The sequence below is a fragment of the Branchiostoma lanceolatum genome, chromosome 12 (genome assembly GCF_035083965.1).
Source record: "Branchiostoma lanceolatum isolate klBraLanc5 chromosome 12, klBraLanc5.hap2, whole genome shotgun sequence".
NCBI lineage: Eukaryota > Metazoa > Chordata > Leptocardii > Amphioxiformes > Branchiostomatidae > Branchiostoma > Branchiostoma lanceolatum.
In genome coordinates this window covers 1214826-1238243 of record NC_089733.1, presented here as the reverse complement: position 1 = coordinate 1238243, position 23418 = coordinate 1214826, and the positions used below count along the sequence as shown (strand labels likewise).

Genomic DNA, 23418 nt, shown 5'->3' with positions numbered 1-23418 from the left:
AACATAACCAAAAACAGTGAATTTTGTTTTCTGTTCCGATCACAATATGTCCCTTTAGGTAACGTTGGTATTTAAGGTATCGTGTTAAAAACAACAACAGCAACAACAAAACAATTATGCTATTTCTTCGACAGGTACACTGTGACAACGTATGAGTTAGGCAACTTGACCTGCCCCTATGATGCCCTCAATATCACCGGAAATGACACAAGACCGACAAAAGGCTGTGATGGGGGTTACTGGTATGACACTAGCCAGTATAAAAGTAGCATCTTCATGGAGGCAAGTCCTTTAGCGTACATCCTAAACCTTTCTGTTATTTTCCAAGTGCCATTTGCAAGTTGATACTTTTGATAAATGCAATATGGAACTGTGTGAACGGAAGTACTGTAAAATACTGTAACTACATTTTGTCTTAGGTCTAATTCATTTTCTTTGGTCACATATTCCATGCACAGGGACTACTTGTAATTCCATTGGCTGTTATAACGATACCACATTCTATAGCTGTAATGTATGCATAGATACAATTAGTAGTGTCCATATTCTCACTGTCAGCAATACTGTCTACAGTCTGAACACTTTAAAATCTGTCCAGAACATGTTTTAAAAACTGCATGTCTTGACCCTTTATCCACAGTTCAATCTTGTGTGCGACAAGAGCACTCTGAACAGCCTGTCCCAGTCTATTTACATGGCGGGAGTCCTGGTTGGAGCCATCGGATTCGGACAACTTTCTGACATGTGAGTTTCGAGCCTTGTTAACCGAAGGGGGATGGGGGGTGGCTGACAATATTCATACCGTATGATCAAGGAGGTTATATAACCTCCTTGGTATGATGCAGCAAGAAAACCCAGTCTCCCCGTCCCAGGCACCCCAGGACAGTCTCTTCAGAAAGGTCTATCAAATTAAGTTGATACAGCAGGAAGGCGTGCAATGCCAAATATGACAAAATGTTCCATTTTCTACCTATTCATTAAATCTTGGACAGATATGGGTAGTACAAAGGAAAAAATTATAACTATGTTTTTATTGTTTTAATTATTTATATTTTATTTCATTAATGCAGAATCGGAAGAAAGAAGACGCTTTTCATTAGTCTGTTGCTGATGTTGGTGTTTGGGGTCGTGGTAGCCTTTTCTCCAGAATACATCACTTTCGTCATCATGCGATTTATTGTCGGTGCTTCGGTGTCAGGGGTCTTTCTGTCGGCATTCGTCATAGGTGAGTACTACATGTGGCAATGGTGACATTCTTAGACCATTTCAGTAAAATCAGACTAGAGACAGCATCTTTACAATAAAATCAAGATATTGTAAGGCCTAATGTATATTCATCTCTGGGAAAGATGTTCACCTACGACGGACATTGCTTTTGGTTACGTACGTGTGTTTGCACCTGTAACTGCATGATGATTTGCATGCATTTTGGTATTGAGGTCCAAAAGAAACCTTGCAATGTTGGTTCCCCTTGGAGTATTTGCAGGTACTGCAGCATTGCAGTCCGACAACTCCTTCCTGAAAGTAGTGTGATCTAGTCCATGGACAGCTGGTCTGTACAACGAGGTCAATGACCTCATTCTGGGACACCCTTGTGACGGGACTTGAGCGTCAATTCTTATAGCGCATGATAAGGTTAGGGCTAGGATGAGTAATTCTTTAATGAAGTGAATCGAACTACTACTAGTAACAAATCCGATAACAGGGTCAGATGAAGTAACTTTTGTCATGCAGTTTGAGTAGACCATTGTCTAGCTGTCTGTCTGTTGAAGACAGAATAAAAAGACGGGGTTTTCTGAGGCACGATATTGCTGTCAGACAGTCAGGACAGCAATATCGGAGAGGACTTGTTTTCCGAGACGGAGTGAGCAGAGCCAGCATCATATAGTCAGTCAGTCTGCCTCAGGAGACTCCCGTTCCCAGTGTACGGGAAGCCTTGTCTCTGCGTCCTTTCTCTATTCCTGACGTGCTATACAAACCCGAATATCGATAATGATTTTAATGTTGACACCAGTGTTACTTACTGTTTTATTAAATACAGGAACAAGAGTTCTACGACCTCATACCTTCGCCAAATGATTTTAACCTATGACTGACGTATTAGGAGTGTGTCTCATCAATTATAAATCATACCAGTTGATCGTTTTCACCCAAATAGCATAAGTTGTCCAAAGTATGAGCTTAACAAAGAATGTTATGCTAACATTTATCAATTATGCATATGAGGTCCTTTTTAGCATGATTGATTCAATGGTGTTCACATTCACACAACTTCCACATGCCACAAGTATGAAATTGTCGTCCGTTATTTACTAGTATGGAATTAAAGTAGTTTCTCATTAATTATGAAAATTAGGCCTACATTTGCATATTTTCTATCTATCAACATCCCTATCTTCCTCGGTTACAAATGTCACATATTTGGATAATCATATCATGGAACACAGCGGGTTTTTAAAATTACCTCATTAATTATGCAAATAAGAATCTGATTCGCATAATTATCATCCACTCGTACAAAGCATCACGTAAGCTATCTACATACCAAAAATCATGAACATCCATCAAGCCCACCTTGAGTTATAGTATATTCTCATTAATTATGCAAATGAGGTCTTCATTTGCATAGTTGATATCTATATATACTACATCCACCCTTCATCAAATACTTCTTCAGCAATACATATCCATACTCCATGTACAACCTCCATGTACACCATACAGTATGACGTATACTAATAATCACCTCTTCCTTCCTAGATATAACATGGTTAACCCACCTACCCTGAACACCGTCCTATCCCCATGCTGTGACACACCACTACTGATTGTTCTTCGAATTCCTGATGTAAGGCAGTGTATATCCAATTTTGGTCTGCTTCCACCAAATTCCACACCACTTTCTGCTGCTAGCTTTCTCATACCACTGCCGACAGCTTGAGTGACAAGCCAATTTGTCCCAACTATTAAGTTTCCTGCATCCCACATGACAAATACGCAACCCTACCACTTATCCTTGACCCCTCGAAACAACACCGGCAACACGTCCCAGGCAGAACACAATGCTCTAGCATACAATATAACACCTTTTTACACTTTTCTCGTTAATTATGCAAACCACATACACACCGACACACCAACTACGACAACAAACCATCCAGGCGTTCTCGGCTTATTCTGTTCACTAACAGACACACAGACAAGCATCAACGAATAACCTTCTTGACGAAGGTAATAAAAGACTTGCTGGTTGTAATACCATCTTGTATCGCGTCCATTCTTCTTACATGATTTATTTCATTCAAGTTTGAATATGTGGGCATCTTGTTTTTTTTTTTGCCCATGTTTTTTTTTTTCGCCCGCGCGCATTAATTTTGGAGTCTTCAAAGGATGTCATGCTGTGGCCTTAGGTACAGAGCTAACCGGACGGGAAGATCGTACATGGACTGGAACACTGCCACATATTTCCTTCGCCATCGGCTACATGCTGTTCGCTCTGATGGCGTGGGGCATCCGGGACTGGCGACAACTCCAACTCGCCATGGCCCTCCCAAACATCGCACTGCTCTGCGCATGGCCGTACGTTAAGTTTCTTTATCACATTACAATATCTAAGAGCTATTTTTCCGAAATCATATGCTTCGTTTTCCTTATGTATAGAAATACACATTAAAATGGGTGTAACGTTACAAAAAGTGAATATTAGGAACAAATTTCTTAGTGTCATACAATCAATAACCAAGTCAGCAATACACATACAAAAATGATGTTGTGCCTACTTTGCCTCAAAAGCTGACAGAATTTAAGCATCTTCCTTTCTTCTTTTATATGTGTGGCTTAACGACATACATGTTTGGCAGATCTGTATTATTGTATACATGAAATTACAACCACGAAAACATACTAGTTCATTTGGCGATTGACTGATTTTGATAACTTTATTCTCTACTTTGCTGACTGTGAAATTAAATCATATTTTGTAAATTTGTGTCATCAGTTTTGTGATCGAGTCTCCAAGATGGCTGCTGTCACGTGGTCGTGATGAGGAGGCCAAACAGATTCTACTGAAGGCGGCAAAGGTCAACAAAGTCACCATACCTGATGACGTGTTGAACGAGAAGGCACACACGAAGGTGTTCGTATGCACAGGCTTTGTTGACTGATGTGGCTAGAGAAAACATGGTTAATGTTGAAGCAAACACGAAGAAAGACTTAACGTATTGTTGGTATCCTTGAGGGGAATACATTTCAAAACACCCTTCAAAAAGATTTTTTTCAATTACAACAGGGTAGTCAGAGATCCATACTGATCTTAGACCCTCCCAGTCCAAAAGACAAAACTATCTGAACAAGATTGGCAACATAAAAAGACGTTACCATGGCGACGGTGGTCTCTGTTAATATTTCCATTTTGTAGCCCACATGCAAATAAGGACCTCACTTGCATAGATTGTATCAGTTGATCACCTTCTCTACCCAAATAGCAGTCTTGTCAGTATAGACGTTTTGTCTTCACAAAAAAGGATATTGTACCATTTCCTTATAAATGATGTAAATGAGGCCCTCATATGCAAAATTTATGTGTAATAGTGGCCACATTTACTTAACTTCCAAATGTTGCAAGAATGAAATCCCCATCATTTACCACTATGTATTTATAGTATTTTGTCAATAATTGTGCAAATTAGGTATTAATTTTCATTATTGATATCTAACAATATCTATTTCTTTCTCCGTTACATATACCATGTGTTTGAGAGTTCTATAATGGAATGTAGCTGATTTATAAACTTTTCTCATTAATTATGCAAATTAGATATTGATTTGCATGATTGGCATATGATTATGTAAATCATTATTTAAGCTATCTACATACCAAAAATCAGGACGATCTGTCAGCCCCTTCTTGCGTTATTCTCTTTTCTAAGTTTGAGACAAAATCAGTTCCTGCAGTTAAAAAAAGCCGCTAGGGGGGTCCAAGTCTACAGGACCTATTTTCCCAACAAAGCGCTATCCACCACTAAAAAATCATGACCATAGCATGTTCAGAACACGAGATTTGAAAAGCGAAAGTTCCCCTTCAGTACCATAGAAAGTTGCTAGGGGGCCCAAAATCGAATCATTTTAAGGTCTCACAAAGACCTACTAACCTACCAGATATGAAGACAATCCATCCAGGCATTATTGAGTCATTATCTCGTGGACTTTCACATTCCTTTGCAATTCCTAGAATTCTTGCAAACTGCACACAATATATATACCTTTAGGCTCGCCCCTAAGGCGTCGCCAAAATGTATTGAAATGACGCACAAACATGTACGCACGGGTTTGAAACGTGCAAATCGTTCAACCAAATACTCATAAACAAATATGCATTATGTACATTGTCGTCTAGTAGATCCTCACAAATGATCAAAGCAAAGACAAGCATCCTCGCAAAACTTGTTGGTATTGACTGAAAATGTTGCAAAATGGCAAGGGATAATACCGCATTATATAGAGGTAAAGAAATGTAACTTTGTTTCCCAAAAGGACGACAATCTATACACCGCCATCGACCTGATTCGCACCCCCCACCTGCGACTCATGAACATCGTCTGTTGCTACAACTGGTAAGTGTTGCCACGTACTCAACATGTTAGAAGAGCTTGAAAGAGTTCAGATCATACGGTGCTATGTGAGGGTATATAATGATATACAATTGAAATTTGAGCTTCCTTGAATAAACAGGAGTTTAGAATATTTGATAAACAGTTTTTAAGATCATGTGTAGCCGAAGCACCCTACATATATGAGAATGCAGTCTTTGCTTTGAAAGTTGGAGTCCAGCTCATTTCAAACAATGGTGAAATTCTCTAGGATGGTTGTTTCCATGGTGTACTACGGTCTATCCCTGAACACGGGTTCCCTTGCTGGGAACATCTACCTGAACTTCTTCATCAGCGGAGCTGTGGAGATCCCCGCCTACTATCTGTCATGGTGGCTCCTGGACATCATAGGAAGGTGCGCATGTGTACATGTATTTTGATCATATCTTTTGCTTATTAGCGTTGCATGGAAAGTGGCCGATGCTACTACATTCTGTTCATTCGCCTTTGTAACATAAAACTACTCTGACGCTTATAACCATATTCTACGTCCGGTATGAACTTTATAAAAGCAAAATGAGTAACTCTATGATTTGGTTATTTCTTTCCAGAATCAAATGCCACACGGGTTTCATGATTCTGTCTGGAGTAGCTTGCATTGTGGCACCGTATCTAGCGCCCCCTTACGTCGCTGACCGTGAGTACATTTTCACACCATGCACAATTGTTCGTTTCCCGAACTTTTTGGAAATTTCTTCTGCAGGATTGCTATGATTCAAGTTGCCCGCACAATATCATAGATATTTTGGCTAATTTGTTTCCGTCCAGACCTCGCTCCCTTGTCTGTCACGCTGGCGATGATAGGGAAGGCAGCGATCAGCGCGGGGTTTAACATCGTCTTTCTGTTGTCTGCAGAACTAAACCCAACAGCTATCAGGTGAACAGCGCTGCCTAGCGTTTTTTTGCATATTTTCACTCAGATACCTGTCCGCCTTTTCTTCTCGACAACGTGAATGGGTAGCTTTCCTAATTATACAAATACTTGGAGGTCACTGTTTACCTACATGTACTTCTCTGTGTATATTTGAGTAGATTAATGTCGACAGTCAATAGTTAGATACCATATTTCAAGACAATTCAGTATCAATATTGTTTCCCTCAGAAATGTCGGAGTGGGGGCCGGCTCCATGTTTGCTCGACTCGGAGGTGTCATCTCGCCGTTCGTTGTCCTTACCAACAAACTCTGGCAACCCCTGCCTTTCCTAATCTTCGGCGGACTCTCCATTCTTGGAGGCTTGTGCGTGATGATCCTGCCTGAAACGCTAGGGGCCGCTCTTCCCGAGACACTTGAAGAGGGGGAGAACTTTGGAAAGTAAGGATTAGTTTTTAAAGGTCTTGTAGCGGGGGGTACTTAGAACAAACTCGCCAGAAATGATTATGATGGTGAAGAATGACTGGATCGAAAATTCCGGCGAGTCTAATTTCTTGAGTTGGAGATCGCTTTAACCTTATTCGTAACGTAATTTACTAACTGTCATGCTGATCCTGAACATGCTTTACTTGAATATGATTGTGTCTGAGGCAGTGAGCTAACTCCGGCTTTTCTAACACAGGCATGATGGGTACACGGTACTTGTATCAGAAGATAAAGTTTGAAAATTCCAATAAAGAGATTGAATTTTAGACCGGTGCAATTGGACTGTAATGCTTTAAGTATGGGGTGGGTGGGGGCGTAACTTTGGTCAGCTATTACTTCGTAACCATTAATGAGAAAGTAAAGCAGTATCATTTCCTCAAATACCCACCAAGTGCCCTATCGTTTGAATGTAAAGTTTAAAAATTCCAATAAAGATTGAATTTTAGACCGGTGCAATTGGACTGTAATGCTTTAAGTATGGGGTGGGTGGGGTTCGTAACTTTGGTCAGCTATTACTTCGTAACCATGAATGAGAAAGTAAAGCAGTATCATTTCCTCAAATACCCACCAAGTGCCCTATCGTTTGAATGTAAAGTTTAAAAATTCCAATAAAGATTGAATTTTAGACCGGTGCAATTGGACTGTAATGCTTTAAGTATGGGGCGGGTGGGGGGCGTAACTTTGGTCAGCTATTACTTCGTAACCATAAATGAGAAAGGAAAGCAGAATCATTCCCTCAAATACCCACCAAGTGCCCTATCGTTTGAATGTAAAGTTTGAAAATTCCAATAAAGAGATTGAATTTTAGACCGGTGCAATTGGACTGTAATGCTTTAAGTATGGGGTGGGTGGGGGTCGTAACTTTGGTCAGCTATTACTTCGTAACCATGAATGAGAAAGTAAAGCAGTATCATTTCCTCAAATACCCACCAAGTGCCCTATCGTTTGAATGTAAAGTTTGAAAATTCCAATAAAGAGATTGAATTTTAGACCGGTGCAATTGGACTGTAATGCTTTAAGTATGGGGTGGGTGGGGTTCGTAACTTTGGTCAGCTATTACTTCGTAACCATGAATGAGAAAGTAAAGCAGTATCATTTCCTCAAATACACATCAAGTGCCCTATCGTTTGAATGTAAAGTTTGAAAATTCCAATAAAGAGATTGAATTTTAGACCGGCTCAATTGGACTGTAATGCTTTAAGTATGGGGTGGGTGGGGGCGTAAATTTGGTCAGCTATTACTTCGTAACCATGAATGAGAAAGTAAAGCAGTATCATTTCCTCAAATACCCACCAAGTGCCCTATCGTTTGAATGTAAAGTTTGAAAATTCCAATACAGAGCTTGAATTTTAGACCGGTGCAATTGGACTGTAATGCTTTAAGTATGGGGCGGGTGGGGTTCGTAACTTTGGTCAGGTATTACTTCGTAACCATGAATGAGAAAGTTAAGCAGTATTATTTCCTTAAATACCCCCCAAGTGCAGTATCGTTTGAATGTAAAGTTTGAAAATTCCAATAAAGAGATTGAATTTTAGACCGGTGCAATTCGTCTATAATGCTTTAAGTATGGGGTGGGTGGGGGTCGTAACTTTGGTCAGCTATTACTTCGTAACCATGAATGAGAAAGTAAAGCAGTATCATTTCCTCAAATACCCACCAAGTGCCCCATCGTTTGAATGTAAAGTTTGAAAATTTCAATAAAGAGATTGAATTTTAGACCGGTGCAATTCGTCTATAATGTTTCAAGTATGGGGTGGGTGGGGGGCGTAACTTTGGTCACTTATTACTTCGTAACCATGAATGAGAAAGTAAGGCAGTATCATTTCCTCAAATACCCACCAAGTGCCCTATCGTTTGAATGTAAAGTTTGAAAATTCCAATAAAGAGATTGAATTTTAGACCGGTGCAATTCGTCTATAATGCTGTAAGTATGGGGTGGGTGGGGGCGTAACTTTGGTCAGCTATTACTTCGTAACCATGAATGAGAAAGTAAAGCAGTATCATTTCCTCAAATACCCACCAAGTGCCCTATCGTTTGAATGTAAAGTTTGAAAATTCCAATAAAGAGATTGAATTTTAGACCGGCGCAATTCGTCTATAATGCTTTAAGTATGGGGTGGATGGGGGGCGTTACTTTGGTCAGCTATTACTTCGTAACCATGAATGAGAAAGTAAAGCAGTATCATTTCTTCAAATACCCACCAAGTGCCCTATCGTTTGAATGTAAAGTTTGAAAATTCCAATAAAGAGATTGAATTTTAGACCGGTGCAATTGGACTGTAATGCTTTCAGTATTGGGCGGGTTGGGTTCGTAACTTTGGTCAGCTATTGCTTCGTAACCATGAATGAGAAAGTAAAGCAGTATCATTTCCTCAAATACCCACCAAGTGCCCTATCGTTTGAATGTAAAGTTTGAAAATTCAAATAAAGAGATTGAATTTTAGACCGGCTCAATTGGACTGTAATGCTTTAAGTATTTTCGTAACTTTGGTTAGCTATTACTTCGTAACCATGAATGAAAAGGAAAGCAGTATCATTTCCTCAAATACCCACCAAGTGCCCTATCGTTTGAATGTAAAGTTTGAAAATTCCAATAAAGAGATTGAATTTTAGACCGGTGCAATTGGACTGTAATGCTTTAAGTATGGGGTGGGTGGGGGGCGTAACTTTGGTCAGCTATTACTTCGTAACCATGAATGAGAAAGTAAAGCAGTATCATTTCCTCAAATACCCACCAAGTGCCCTATCGGTTGAATGTAAAGTTTGAAAATTCCAATAAAGAGATTGAATTTTAGACCGGCTGAATTGGACTGTAATGCTTTAAGTATTTTCGTGACTTTGGTTAGCTATTACTTCGTAACCATGAATGAGAAAGTAAAGCAGTATCATTTCCTCAAATACCCACCAAGTGCCCTATCGTTTGAATGTAAAGTTTGAAAATTCCAATAAAGAGATTGAATTTTAGACCGGTGCAATTGGACTCTAATGCTTTAAGTATGGGGCGGGTGGGGTTCGTAACTTTGGTCAGCTATTACTTCGTAACCATGAATGAGAAAGTAAAGCAGTATCATTTCCTCAAATACCCACCAAGTGCCCCATCGTTTGAATGTAAAGTTTGAAAATTTCAATAAAGAGATTGAATTTTAGACCGGTGCAATTCGTCTATAATGTTTCAAGTATGGGGTGGGTGGGGGGCGTAACTTTGGTCACTTATTACTTCGTAACCATGAATGAGAAAGTAAGGCAGTATCATTTCCTCAAATACCCACCAAGTGCCCTATCGTTTGAATGTAAAGTTTGAAAATTCCAATAAAGAGATTGAATTTTAGACCGGTGCAATTCGTCTATAATGCTGTAAGTATGGGGTGGGTGGGGGCGTAACTTTGGTCAGCTATTACTTCGTAACCATGAATGAGAAAGTAAAGCAGTATCATTTCCTCAAATACCCACCAAGTGCCCTATCGTTTGAATGTAAAGTTTGAAAATTCCAATAAAGAGATTGAATTTTAGACCGGCGCAATTCGTCTATAATGCTTTAAGTATGGGGTGGATGGGGGGCGTTACTTTGGTCAGCTATTACTTCGTAACCATGAATGAGAAAGTAAAGCAGTATCATTTCTTCAAATACCCACCAAGTGCCCTATCGTTTGAATGTAAAGTTTGAAAATTCCAATAAAGAGATTGAATTTTAGACCGGTGCAATTGGACTGTAATGCTTTCAGTATTGGGCGGGTTGGGTTCGTAACTTTGGTCAGCTATTGCTTCGTAACCATGAATGAGAAAGTAAAGCAGTATCATTTCCTCAAATACCCACCAAGTGCCCTATCGTTTGAATGTAAAGTTTGAAAATTCAAATAAAGAGATTGAATTTTAGACCGGCTCAATTGGACTGTAATGCTTTAAGTATTTTCGTAACTTTGGTTAGCTATTACTTCGTAACCATGAATGAAAAGGAAAGCAGTATCATTTCCTCAAATACCCACCAAGTGCCCTATCGTTTGAATGTAAAGTTTGAAAATTCCAATAAAGAGATTGAATTTTAGACCGGTGCAATTGGACTGTAATGCTTTAAGTATGGGGTGGGTGGGGGGCGTAACTTTGGTCAGCTATTACTTCGTAACCATGAATGAGAAAGTAAAGCAGTATCATTTCCTCAAATACCCACCAAGTGCCCTATCGGTTGAATGTAAAGTTTGAAAATTCCAATAAAGAGATTGAATTTTAGACCGGCTGAATTGGACTGTAATGCTTTAAGTATTTTCGTGACTTTGGTTAGCTATTACTTCGTAACCATGAATGAGAAAGTAAAGCAGTATCATTTCCTCAAATACCCACCAAGTGCCCTATCGTTTGAATGTAAAGTTTGAAAATTCCAATAAAGAGATTGAATTTTAGACCGGTGCAATTGGACTCTAATGCTTTAAGTATGGGGCGGGTGGGGTTCGTAACTTTGGTCAGCTATTACTTCGTAACCATGAATGAGAAAGTAAAGCAGTATCATTTCCTCAAATACCCACCAAGTGCCCTATCGTTTGAATGTAAAGTTTGAAAATTCCAATAAAGAGATTGAATTTTCGACCAGTGCAATTCGTCTATAATGCTTTAAGTATGGAGTGGGTGGGGGGCGTAACTTTGGTCAGCTATTACTTCGTAACCATGAATGAGAAAGTAAAGCAGTATCATTTCCTCAAATACCCACCAAGTGCCCTATCGGTTGAATGTAAAGTTTGAAAATTCTAAAAAAAAGATTGAATTTTAGACCGGTGCAATTCGTCTATAATGCTTTAAGTATGGGGTGGGTAAGTGGCGTAGCTTTGGTCAGCTATTGCTTTGTAACCATGAATGAGAAAGTAAAGCAGTATCATTTCCTCACATACCCACCATGTGCCCTATCGTTTGATTGTAAAGTTTGAAAATTCAAATAAAGAGATTGAATTTTCGACCGGTGCAATTCGTCTATAATGCTTTAAGTATGGAGTGGGTGGGGGGCGTAGCTTTGGTCAGCTATTACTTCGTAACCATGAATGAGAAAGTAAGGCAGTATCATTTCCTCAAATACCCACCAAGTGCCCTATCGTTTGAATGTAAAGTTTAAAAATTCCAATAAAGATTGAATTTTAGACCGGTGCAATTGGACTGTAATGCTTTAAGTATGGGGCGGGTGGGGGGCGTAACTTTGGTCAGCTATTACTTCGTAACCATAAATGAGAAAGGAAAGCAGAATCATTCCCTCAAATACCCACCAAGTGCCCTATCGTTTGAATGTAAAGTTTGAAAATTCCAATAAAGAGATTGAATTTTAGACCGGTGCAATTGGACTGTAATGCTTTAAGTATGGGGTGGGTGGGGGTCGTAACTTTGGTCAGCTATTACTTCGTAACCATGAATGAGAAAGTAAAGCAGTATCATTTCCTCAAATACCCACCAAGTGCCCTATCGTTTGAATGTAAAGTTTGAAAATTCCAATAAAGAGATTGAATTTTAGACCGGTGCAATTGGACTGTAATGCTTTAAGTATGGGGTGGGTGGGGTTCGTAACTTTGGTCAGCTATTACTTCGTAACCATGAATGAGAAAGTAAAGCAGTATCATTTCCTCAAATACACATCAAGTGCCCTATCGTTTGAATGTAAAGTTTGAAAATTCCAATAAAGAGATTGAATTTTAGACCGGCTCAATTGGACTGTAATGCTTTAAGTATGGGGTGGGTTGGGGCGTAAATTTGGTCAGCTATTACTTCGTAACCATGAATGAGAAAGTAAAGCAGTATCATTTCCTCAAATACCCACCAAGTGCCCTATCGTTTGAATGTAAAGTTTGAAAATTCCAATACAGAGCTTGAATTTTAGACCGGTGCAATTGGACTGTAATGCTTTAAGTATTGGGCGGGTGGGGTTCGTAACTTTGGTCAGGTATTACTTCGTAACCATGAATGAGAAAGTTAAGCAGTATTATTTCCTTAAATACCCCCCAAGTGCAGTATCGTTTGAATGTAAAGTTTGAAAATTCCAATAAAGAGATTGAATTTTAGACCGGTGCAATTCGTCTATAATGCTTTAAGTATGGGGTGGGTGGGGGTCGTAACTTTGGTCAGCTATTACTTCGTAACCATGAATGAGAAAGTAAAGCAGTATCATTTCCTCAAATACCCACCAAGTGCCCCATCGTTTGAATGTAAAGTTTGAAAATTTCAATAAAGAGATTGAATTTTAGACCGGTGCAATTCGTCTATAATGTTTCAAGTATGGGGTGGGTGGGGGGCGTAACTTTGGTCACTTATTACTTCATAACCATGAATGAGAAAGTAAGGCAGTATCATTTCCTCAAATACCCACCAAGTGCCCTATCGTTTGAATGTAAAGTTTGAAAATTCCAATAAAGAGATTGAATTTTAGACCGGTGCAATTCGTCTATAATGCTGTAAGTATGGGGTGGGTGGGGGCGTAACTTTGGTCAGCTATTACTTCGTAACCATGAATGAGAAAGTAAAGCAGTATCATTTCCTCAAATACCCACCAAGTGCCCTATCGTTTGAATGTAAAGTTTGAAAATTCCAATAAAGAGATTGAATTTTAGACCGGCGCAATTCGTCTATAATGCTTTAAGTATGGGGTGGATGGGGGGCGTTACTTTGGTCAGCTATTACTTCGTAACCATGAATGAGAAAGTAAAGCAGTATCATTTCTTCAAATACCCACCAAGTGCCCTATCGTTTGAATGTAAAGTTTGAAAATTCCAATAAAGAGATTGAATTTTAGACCGGTGCAATTGGACTGTAATGCTTTCAGTATTGGGCGGGTTGGGTTCGTAACTTTGGTCAGCTATTGCTTCGTAACCATGAATGAGAAAGTAAAGCAGTATCATTTCCTCAAATACCCACCAAGTGCCCTATCGTTTGAATGTAAAGTTTGAAAATTCAAATAAAGAGATTGAATTTTAGACCGGCTCAATTGGACTGTAATGCTTTAAGTATTTTCGTAACTTTGGTTAGCTATTACTTCGTAACCATGAATGAAAAGGAAAGCAGTATCATTTCCTCAAATACCCACCAAGTGCCCTATCGTTTGAATGTAAAGTTTGAAAATTCCAATAAAGAGATTGAATTTTAGACCGGTGCAATTGGACTGTAATGCTTTAAGTATGGGGTGGGTGGGGGGCGTAACTTTGGTCAGCTATTACTTCGTAACCATGAATGAGAAAGTAAAGCAGTATCATTTCCCTCAAATACCCACCAAGTGCCCTATCGGTTGAATGTAAAGTTTGAAAATTCCAATAAAGAGATTGAATTTTAGACCGGCTGAATTGGACTGTAATGCTTTAAGTATTTTCGTGACTTTGGTTAGCTATTACTTCGTAACCATGAATGAGAAAGTAAAGCAGTATCATTTCCTCAAATACCCACCAAGTGCCCTATCGTTTGAATGTAAAGTTTGAAAATTCCAATAAAGAGATTGAATTTTAGACCGGTGCAATTGGACTCTAATGCTTTAAGTATGGGGCGGGTGGGGTTCGTAACTTTGGTCAGCTATTACTTCGTAACCATGAATGAGAAAGTAAAGCAGTATCATTTCCTCAAATACCCACCAAGTGCCCTATCGTTTGAATGTAAAGTTTGAAAATTCCAATAAAGAGATTGAATTTTCGACCAGTGCAATTCGTCTATAATGCTTTAAGTATGGAGTGGGTGGGGGGCGTAACTTTGGTCAGCTATTACTTCGTAACCATGAATGAGAAAGTAAAGCAGTATCATTTCCTCAAATACCCACCAAGTGCCCTATCGGTTGAATGTAAAGTTTGAAAATTCTAAAAAAAAGATTGAATTTTAGACCGGTGCAATTCGTCTATAATGCTTTAAGTATGGGGTGGGTAAGTGGCGTAGCTTTGGTCAGCTATTGCTTTGTAACCATGAATGAGAAAGTAAAGCAGTATCATTTCCTCACATACCCACCATGTGCCCTATCGTTTGATTGTAAAGTTTGAAAATTCAAATAAAGAGATTGAATTTTCGACCGGTGCAATTCGTCTATAATGCTTTAAGTATGGAGTGGGTGGGGGGCGTAGCTTTGGTCAGCTATTACTTCGTAACCATGAATGAGAAAGTAAGGCAGTATCATTTCCTCAAATACCCACCAAGTGCCCTATCGTTTGAATGTAAAGTTTAAAAATTCCAATAAAGATTGAATTTTAGACCGGTGCAATTGGACTGTAATGCTTTAAGTATGGGGCGGGTGGGGGGCGTAACTTTGGTCAGCTATTACTTCGTAACCATAAATGAGAAAGGAAAGCAGAATCATTCCCTCAAATACCCACCAAGTGCCCTATCGTTTGAATGTAAAGTTTGAAAATTCCAATAAAGAGATTGAATTTTAGACCGGTGCAATTGGACTGTAATGCTTTAAGTATGGGGTGGGTGGGGGTCGTAACTTTGGTCAGCTATTACTTCGTAACCATGAATGAGAAAGTAAAGCAGTATCATTTCTTCAAATACCCACCAAGTGCCCTATCGTTTGAATGTAAAGTTTGAAAATTCCAATAAAGAGATTGAATTTTAGACCGGTGCAATTGGACTGTAATGCTTTAAGTATGGGGTGGGTGGGGTTCGTAACTTTGGTCAGCTATTACTTCGTAACCATGAATGAGAAAGTAAAGCAGTATCATTTCCTCAAATACACATCAAGTGCCCTATCGTTTGAATGTAAAGTTTGAAAATTCCAATAAAGAGATTGAATTTTAGACCGGCTCAATTGGACTGTAATGCTTTAAGTATGGGGTGGGTTGGGGCGTAAATTTGGTCAGCTATTACTTCGTAACCATGAATGAGAAAGTAAAGCAGTATCATTTCCTCAAATACCCACCAAGTGCCCTATCGTTTGAATGTAAAGTTTGAAAATTCCAATACAGAGCTTGAATTTTAGACCGGTGCAATTGGACTGTAATGCTTTAAGTATGGGGCGGGTGGGGTTCGTAACTTTGGTCAGGTATTACTTCGTAACCATGAATGAGAAAGTTAAGCAGTATTATTTCCTTAAATACCCCCCAAGTGCAGTATCGTTTGAATGTAAAGTTTGAAAATTCCAATAAAGAGATTGAATTTTAGACCGGTGCAATTCGTCTATAATGCTTTAAGTATGGGGTGGGTGGGGGTCGTAACTTTGGTCAGCTATTACTTCGTAACCATGAATGAGAAAGTAAAGCAGTATCATTTCCTCAAATACCCACCAAGTGCCCCATCGTTTGAATGTAAAGTTTGAAAATTTCAATAAAGAGATTGAATTTTAGACCGGTGCAATTCGTCTATAATGTTTCAAGTATGGGGTGGGTGGGGGGCGTAACTTTGGTCACTTATTACTTCATAACCATGAATGAGAAAGTAAGGCAGTATCATTTCCTCAAATACCCACCAAGTGCCCTATCGGTTGAATGTAAAGTTTGAAAATTCCAATAAAGAGATTGAATTTTAGACCGGTGCAATTCGTCTATAATGCTGTAAGTATGGGGTGGGTGGGGGCGTAACTTTGGTCAGCTATTACTTCGTAACCATGAATGAGAAAGTAAAGCAGTATCATTTCCTCAAATACCCACCAAGTGCCCTATCGTTTGAATGTAAAGTTTGAAAATTCCAATAAAGAGATTGAATTTTAGACCGGTGCAATTCGTCTATAATGCTTTAAGTATGGGGTGGGTGGGGGGCGTTACTTTGGTCAGCTATTACTTCGTAACCATGAATGAGAAAGTAAAGCAGTATCATTTCTTCAAATACCCACCAAGTGCCCTATCGTTTGAATGTAAAGTTTGAAAATTCCAATAAAGAGATTGAATTTTAGACCGGTGCAATTGGACTGTAATGCTTTCAGTATTGGGCGGGTTGGGTTCGTAACTTTGGTCAGCTATTGCTTCGTAACCATGAATGAGAAAGTAAAGCAGTATCATTTCCTCTGAATACCCACCGAGTGCCCTATCGTTTGAATGTAAAGTTTGAAAATTCCAATAAAGAGATTGAATTTTAGACCGGCTCAATTGGACTGTAATGCTTTAAGTATTTTCGTAACTTTGGTTAGCTATTACTTCGTAACCATGAATGAGAAAGTAAAGCAGTATCATTTCCTCAAATACCCACCAAGTGCCCTATCGTTTGAATGTAAAGTTTGAAAATTCCAATAAAGAGATTGAATTTTAGACCGGTGCAATTGGACTGTAATGCTTTAAGTATGGGGTGGGTGGGGGGCGTAACTTTGGTCAGCTATTACTTCGTAACCATGAATGAGAAAGTAAAGCAGTATCATTTCCTCAAATACCCACCAAGTGCCCTATCGGTTGAATGTAAAGTTTGAAAATTCCAATAAAGAGATTGAATTTTAGACCGGCTGAATTGGACTGTAATGCTTTAAGTATTTTCGTGACTTTGGTTAGCTATTACTTCGTAACCATGAATGAGAAAGTAAAGCAGTATCATTTCCTCAAATACCCACCAAGTGCCCTATCGTTTGAATGTAAAGTTTGAAAATTCCAATAAAGAGATTGAATTTTAGACCGGTGCAATTGGACTCTAATGCTTTAAGTATGGGGCGGGTGGGGTTCGTAACTTTGGTCAGCTATTACTTCGTAACCATGAATGAGAAAGTAAAGCAGTATCATTTCCTCAAATACCCACCAAGTGCCCTATCGTTTGAATGTAAAGTTTGAAAATTCCAATAAAGAGATTGAATTTTCGACCAGTGCAATTCGTCTATAATGCTTTAAGTATGGAGTGGGTGGGGGGCGTAACTTTGGTCAGCTATTACTTCGTAACCATGAATGAGAAAGTAAAGCAGTATCATTTCCTCAAATACCCACCAAGTGCCCTATCGGTTGAATGTAAAGTTTGAACATTCTAAAAAAAAGATTGAATTTTAGACCGGTGCAATTCGTCTATAATGCTTTAAGTATGGGGTGGGTAAGTGGCGTAGCTTTGGTCAGCTATTGCTTTGTAACCATGAATGAGAAAGTAAAGCAGTATCATTTCCTCACATACCCACCATGTGCCCTATCGTTTGATTGTAAAGTTTGAAAATTCCAATAAAGAGATTGAATTTTCGACCGGTGCAATTCGTCTATAATGCTTTAAGTATGGAGTGGGTGGGGGGCGTAGCTTTGGTCAGCTATTACTTCGTAACCATGAATGAGAAAGTAAGGCAGTATCATTTCCTCAAATACCCACCAAGTGCCCTATCGTTTGAATGTAAAGTTTGAAAATTCCAATAAAGAGATTGAATTTTAGACCGGTGCAATTCGTCTATTATGCTTTAAGTATGGGGTGGGTGGGGGGCGTAACTTTGGTCAGCTATTACTTCGTAACCATGAATGAGAAAGTAAAGTAGTATCATTTTCTCAAATACCCACCAAGTGCCCTATCGGTTGAATGTAAAGTTTGAAAATTCCAATAAAGAGATTGAGTTTTAGACCGGTGCAATTCGTCTATAATGCTTTAAGTATGGGGTGGGTGGGGGGCGTAACTTTGGTCAGCTACTATTACTTCGTAACCATGAATGAGAAAGTAAAGCAGTATCATTTCCTCAAGTACCCACCAAGTGCCCTATCGGTTGAATGTAAAGTTTGAAAATTCCAATAAAGAGATTGAATTTTAGACCGGTGCAATTGGACTGTAATGCTTTAAGTATTTTCGTAACTTTGGTCAGCTATTACTTCGTAACCATGAATGAGAAAGTAAAGCAGTATCATTTCCTCACATACCCACCAAGTGCCCTATCGTTTGAATGTAAAGTTTGAAAATTCCAAAAAAGAGATTGAATTTTAGACCGGTGCAATTCGTCTATAATGCTTTAAGTATGGGGTGGGTTGGTGGCGTAGCTTTGGTCAGCTATTGCTTCGTAACCATGAATGAGAAAGTAAAGCAGTATCATTTCCTCAAATACCCACCAAGTGCCCCATCGTTTGAATGTAAAGTTTGAAAATTCCAATAAAGAGATTGAATTTTTTACCGGTGCAATTCGTCTATAATGCTTTAAGTATGGGGTGGGTGGGGGCGTAACTTTGGTCAGCTATTACTTCGTAACCATGAATGAGAAAGTAAAGCAGTATCATTTCCTCAAATACCCACCAAGCGCCCTATCGGTTGAATGTAAAGTTTGAAAATTCCAATAAAGAGATTGAATTTTAGACCGGTGCAATTGGACTGTAATGCTTTAAGTATGGAGCGGGTGGGGTTCGTAACTTTGGTCAGCTATTACTTCGTTACCATGAATGAGAAAGTAAAGCAGTATCATTTCCTCAAATACCCACCAAGTGTCCTATCGTTTGAATGTAAAGTTTGAAAATTCCAATAAAGAGATTGCATTTTAGACCGGTGCAATTGGACTGTAATGCTTTAAGTATGGGTTGGGTGGGGGGGCGTAACTTTGATCAGCTATTACTTCGTAACCATGGATGAGAAAGTAAAGCAGTATCATTTCCTCAAATACCCACCAAGTGCCCTATCGTTTGAATGTAAAGTTTGAAAATTCCAATAAAGAGATTGAATTTTAGACCGGTGCAATTGGACTCTATTGCTTTAAGTATGGGGCGGGTGGGGTTCGTAACTTTGGTCAGCTATTACTTCGTAACCATGAATGAGAAAGTAAAGCAGGATCATTTCCTCACATACCCACCAAGTGCCCTATCGTTTGAATGTAAAGTTTGAAAATTCCAATAAAGAGATTGCATTTTAGACCGGTGCAATTGGACTGTAATGCTTTAAGTATGGGGTGGGTGGGGGGCGTAACTTTGGTCAGCTATTACTTCGTAACCATGAATGAGAAAGTAAAGCAGTATCATTTCCTCAAATACCCACCAAGTGCCCTATCGTTTGAATGTAAAGTTTGAAAATTCCAATAAAGAGATTGAATTTTCGACCGGTGCAATTGGACTGTAATGTTTTAAGTATGGAGCGGGTGGGGTTCGTAACTTTGGTCAGCTATTACTTCGTTACCATGAATGAGAAAGTAAAGCAGTATCATTTCCTCAAATATCCACCAAGTGTCCTATCGTTTGAATGTAAAGTTTGAAAATTCCAATAAAGAGATTGCATTTTAGACCGGTGCAATTGGACTGTAATGCTTTAAGTATGGGTTGGGTGGGGGGGCGTAACTTTGATCAGCTATTACTTCGTAACCATGGATGAGAAAGTAAAGCAGTATCATTTCCTCAAATACCCACCAAGTGCCCTATCGTTTGAATGTAAAGTTTGAAAATTCCAATAAAGAGATTGAATTTTAGACCGGTGCAATTGGACTCTATTGCTTTAAGTATGGGGCGGGTGGGGTTCGTAACTTTGGTCAGCTATTACTTCGTAACCATGAATGAGAAAGTAAAGCAGGATCATTTCCTCACATACCCACCAAGTGCCCTATCGTTTGAATGTAAAGTTTGAAAATTCCAATAAGAAGATTGCATTTTAGACCGGTGCAATTGGACTGTAATGCTTTAAGTATGGGGTGGGTGGGGGGCGTAACTTTGGTCAGCTATTACTTCGTAACCATGAATGAGAAAGTAAAGCAGTATCATTTCCTCAAATACCCACCAAGTGCCCTATCGTTTGAATGTAAAGTTTGAAAATTCCAATAAAGAGATTGAATTTTAGACCGGTGCATTTGGACTGTAATGCTTTAAGTATGGGGTGGGTGGGGGGCGTAACTTTGGTCAGCTATTGCTTCGTAACCATGAATGAGAAAGTAAAGCAGTATCATTTCCTCAAATACCCACCAAGTGCCCTATCGTTTGAATGTAAAGTTTGAAAATTCCAATAAAGAGATTGAGTTTTAGACCGGTGCAATTCGTCTATAATGCTTTAAGTATGGGGTGGGTGGGGGTCGTAACTTTGGTCAGCTATTACTTCGTAACCATGAATGAGAAAGTAAAGCAGTATCATTTCCTCAAAGACCCACCAAGTGCCCTATCGGTTGAATGTAAAGTTTGAAAATTCCAAAAAAGAGATTGAATTTTAGACCGGTGCAATTCGTCTATAATGCTTTAAGTATGGGGTGGGTTGGTGGCGTAGCTTTGGTCAGCTATTGCTTCGTAACCATGAATGAGAAAGTAAAGCAGTATCATTTCCTCACATACCCACCAAGTGCCCTATCGGTTGAATGTAAAGTTTGAAAATTCCAATAAAGAGATTGAATTTTAGACCGGCGCAATTGGACTGTAATGCTTTAAATATTTTTGTAACTTTGGTCAGCTATTACTTCGTAACCATGAATGAGAAAGTAAAGCAGTATCATTTCCTCAAAAACCCACCAAGTGCCCTATCGTTTGAATGTAAAGTTTGAAAATTCCAATAAAGAGATTGCATTTTAGACCGGTGCAATTGGACTGTAATGCTTTAAGTATGGGGTGGGTGGGGGGCGTAACTTTGGTCAGATATTACTTCGTAACCATGAATGAGAAAGTAAAGAAGTATCATTTCCTCAAATACCCACCAAGTGCCCTATCGTTTGAATGTAAAGTTTGAAAATTCAAATAAAGAGATTGAATTTTAGACCGGTGCAATTCGTCTATAATGCTTTAAGTATGGGGTGGGTGGGGGGCGTAACTTTGGTCAGCTACTATTACTTCGTAACCATGAATGAGAAAGTAAAGCAGTATCATTTCCTCAAGTACCCACCAAGTGCCCTATCGGTTGAATGTAAAGTTTGAAAATTCCAATAAAGAGATTGAATTTTAGACCGGCGCAATTGGACTGTAATGCTTTAAGTATTTTCGTAACTTTGGTCAGCTATTACTTCGTAACCATGAATGAGAAAGTAAAGCAGTATCATTTCCTCACATACCCACCAAGTGCCCTATCGTTTGAATGTAAAGTTTGAAAATTCCAAAAAAGAGATTGAATTTTAGACCGGTGCAATTCGTCTATAATGCTTTAAGTATGGGGTGGATTGGTGGCGTAGCTTTGGTCAGCTATTGCTTCGTAACCATGAATGAGAAAGTAAAGCAGTATCATTTCCTCAAATACCCACCAAGTGCCCTATCGTTTGAATGTAAAGTTTGAAAATTCCAATAAAGAGATTGAATTTTAGACTGGTGCAATTCGTCTATAATGCTTTAAGTATGGGGTGGGTGGGGGCGTAACTTTGGTCAGCTATTGCTTCGTAACCATGAATGAGAAAGTAAAGCAGTATCATTTCCTCAAATACCCACCAAGTGCCCTATCGTTTGAATGTAAAGTTTGAAAATTCCAATAAAGAGATTGAATTTTAGACCGGTGCAATTCGTCTATAATGCTTTAAGTATGGGGTGGGTGGGGGCGTAACTTTGGTCAGCTATTGCTTCGTAACCATGAATGAGAAAGTAAAGCAGTATCATTTCCTCAAATACCCACCAAGTGTCCTATCGTTTGAATGTAAAGTTTGAAAATTCCAATTAAGAGATTGCATTTTAGACCGGTGCAATTGGACTGTAATGCTTTAAGTATGGGGTGGGTGGGGGGGCGTAACTTTGATCAGCTATTACTTCGTAACCATGGATGAGAAAGTAAAGCAGTATCATTTCCTCAAATACCCACCAAGTGCCCTATCGTTTGAATGTAAAGTTTGAAAATTCGAATAAAGAGATTGAATTTTAGACCGGTGCAATTGGACTCTATTGCTTTAAGTATGGGGTGGGTGGGGTTCGTAACTTTGGTCAGCTATTACTTCGTAACCATGAATGAGAAAGTAAAGCAGGATCATTTCCTCACATACGCACAAAGTGCCCTATCGTTTGAATGTAAAGTTTGAAAATTCCAATAAAGAGATTGCATTTTAGACCGGTGCAATTGGACTGTAATGCTTTAAGTATGGGGTGGGTGGGGGGCGTAACTTTGGTCAGCTATTACTTCGTAACCATGAATGAGAAAGTAAAGCAGTATCATTTCCTCAAATACCCACCAAGTGCCCTATCGGTTGAATGTAAAGTTTGAAAATTCCAATAAAGAGATTGAATTTTCGACCGGTGCAATTGGACTCTAATGCTTTAAGTATGGGGTGGGTGGGGGGCATAACTTTGGTCAGCTATTGCTTCGTAACCATGAATGAGAAAGTAAAGCAGTATCATTTCCTCAAATACCCACCAAGTGCCCTATCGTTTGAATGTAAAGTTTGAAAATTCCAATAAAGAGATTGAATTTTCGACCGTTGCAATTCGTCTATAATGCTTTAAGTATGGGGTGGGTGGGGGGCGTAACTTTGGTCAGCTATTACTTCGTAACCATGAATGAGAAAGTAAAGCAGTATCATTTTCTCAAATACCCACCAAGTGCCCTATCGGTTGAATGTAAAGTTTGAAATTTCTAAAAAAGAGATTGAATTTTAGACCGGTGCAATTCGTCTATAATGCTTTAAGTATGGGGTGGGTAAGTGGCGTAGCTTTGGTCAGCTATTGCTTCGTAACCATGAATGAGAAA

The 23418-nt window shown here is 39.1% G+C and overlaps 1 protein-coding gene across 2 annotated transcripts in view; it reads left to right on the top strand.

Moving 5' to 3' along the window:
- LOC136446466 (organic cation transporter protein-like) overlaps positions 1 to 23418 on the top strand; it is a 41895-nt gene that overhangs the window by 6211 nt on the left and 12266 nt on the right. For both annotated transcript variants that reach the window (XM_066444842.1, XM_066444843.1), the window contains exons 2-11: positions 135 to 282; positions 641 to 744; positions 1071 to 1225; positions 3411 to 3579; positions 3998 to 4133; positions 5533 to 5612; positions 5860 to 6003; positions 6200 to 6285; positions 6417 to 6525; positions 6751 to 6960. In XM_066444842.1, the coding sequence (XP_066300939.1) occupies positions 135 to 282; positions 641 to 744; positions 1071 to 1225; positions 3411 to 3579; positions 3998 to 4133; positions 5533 to 5612; positions 5860 to 6003; positions 6200 to 6285; positions 6417 to 6525; positions 6751 to 6960 (1341 nt within the window). The remainder of the gene's footprint in view (positions 1 to 134; positions 283 to 640; positions 745 to 1070; positions 1226 to 3410; positions 3580 to 3997; positions 4134 to 5532; positions 5613 to 5859; positions 6004 to 6199; positions 6286 to 6416; positions 6526 to 6750; positions 6961 to 23418) is intronic.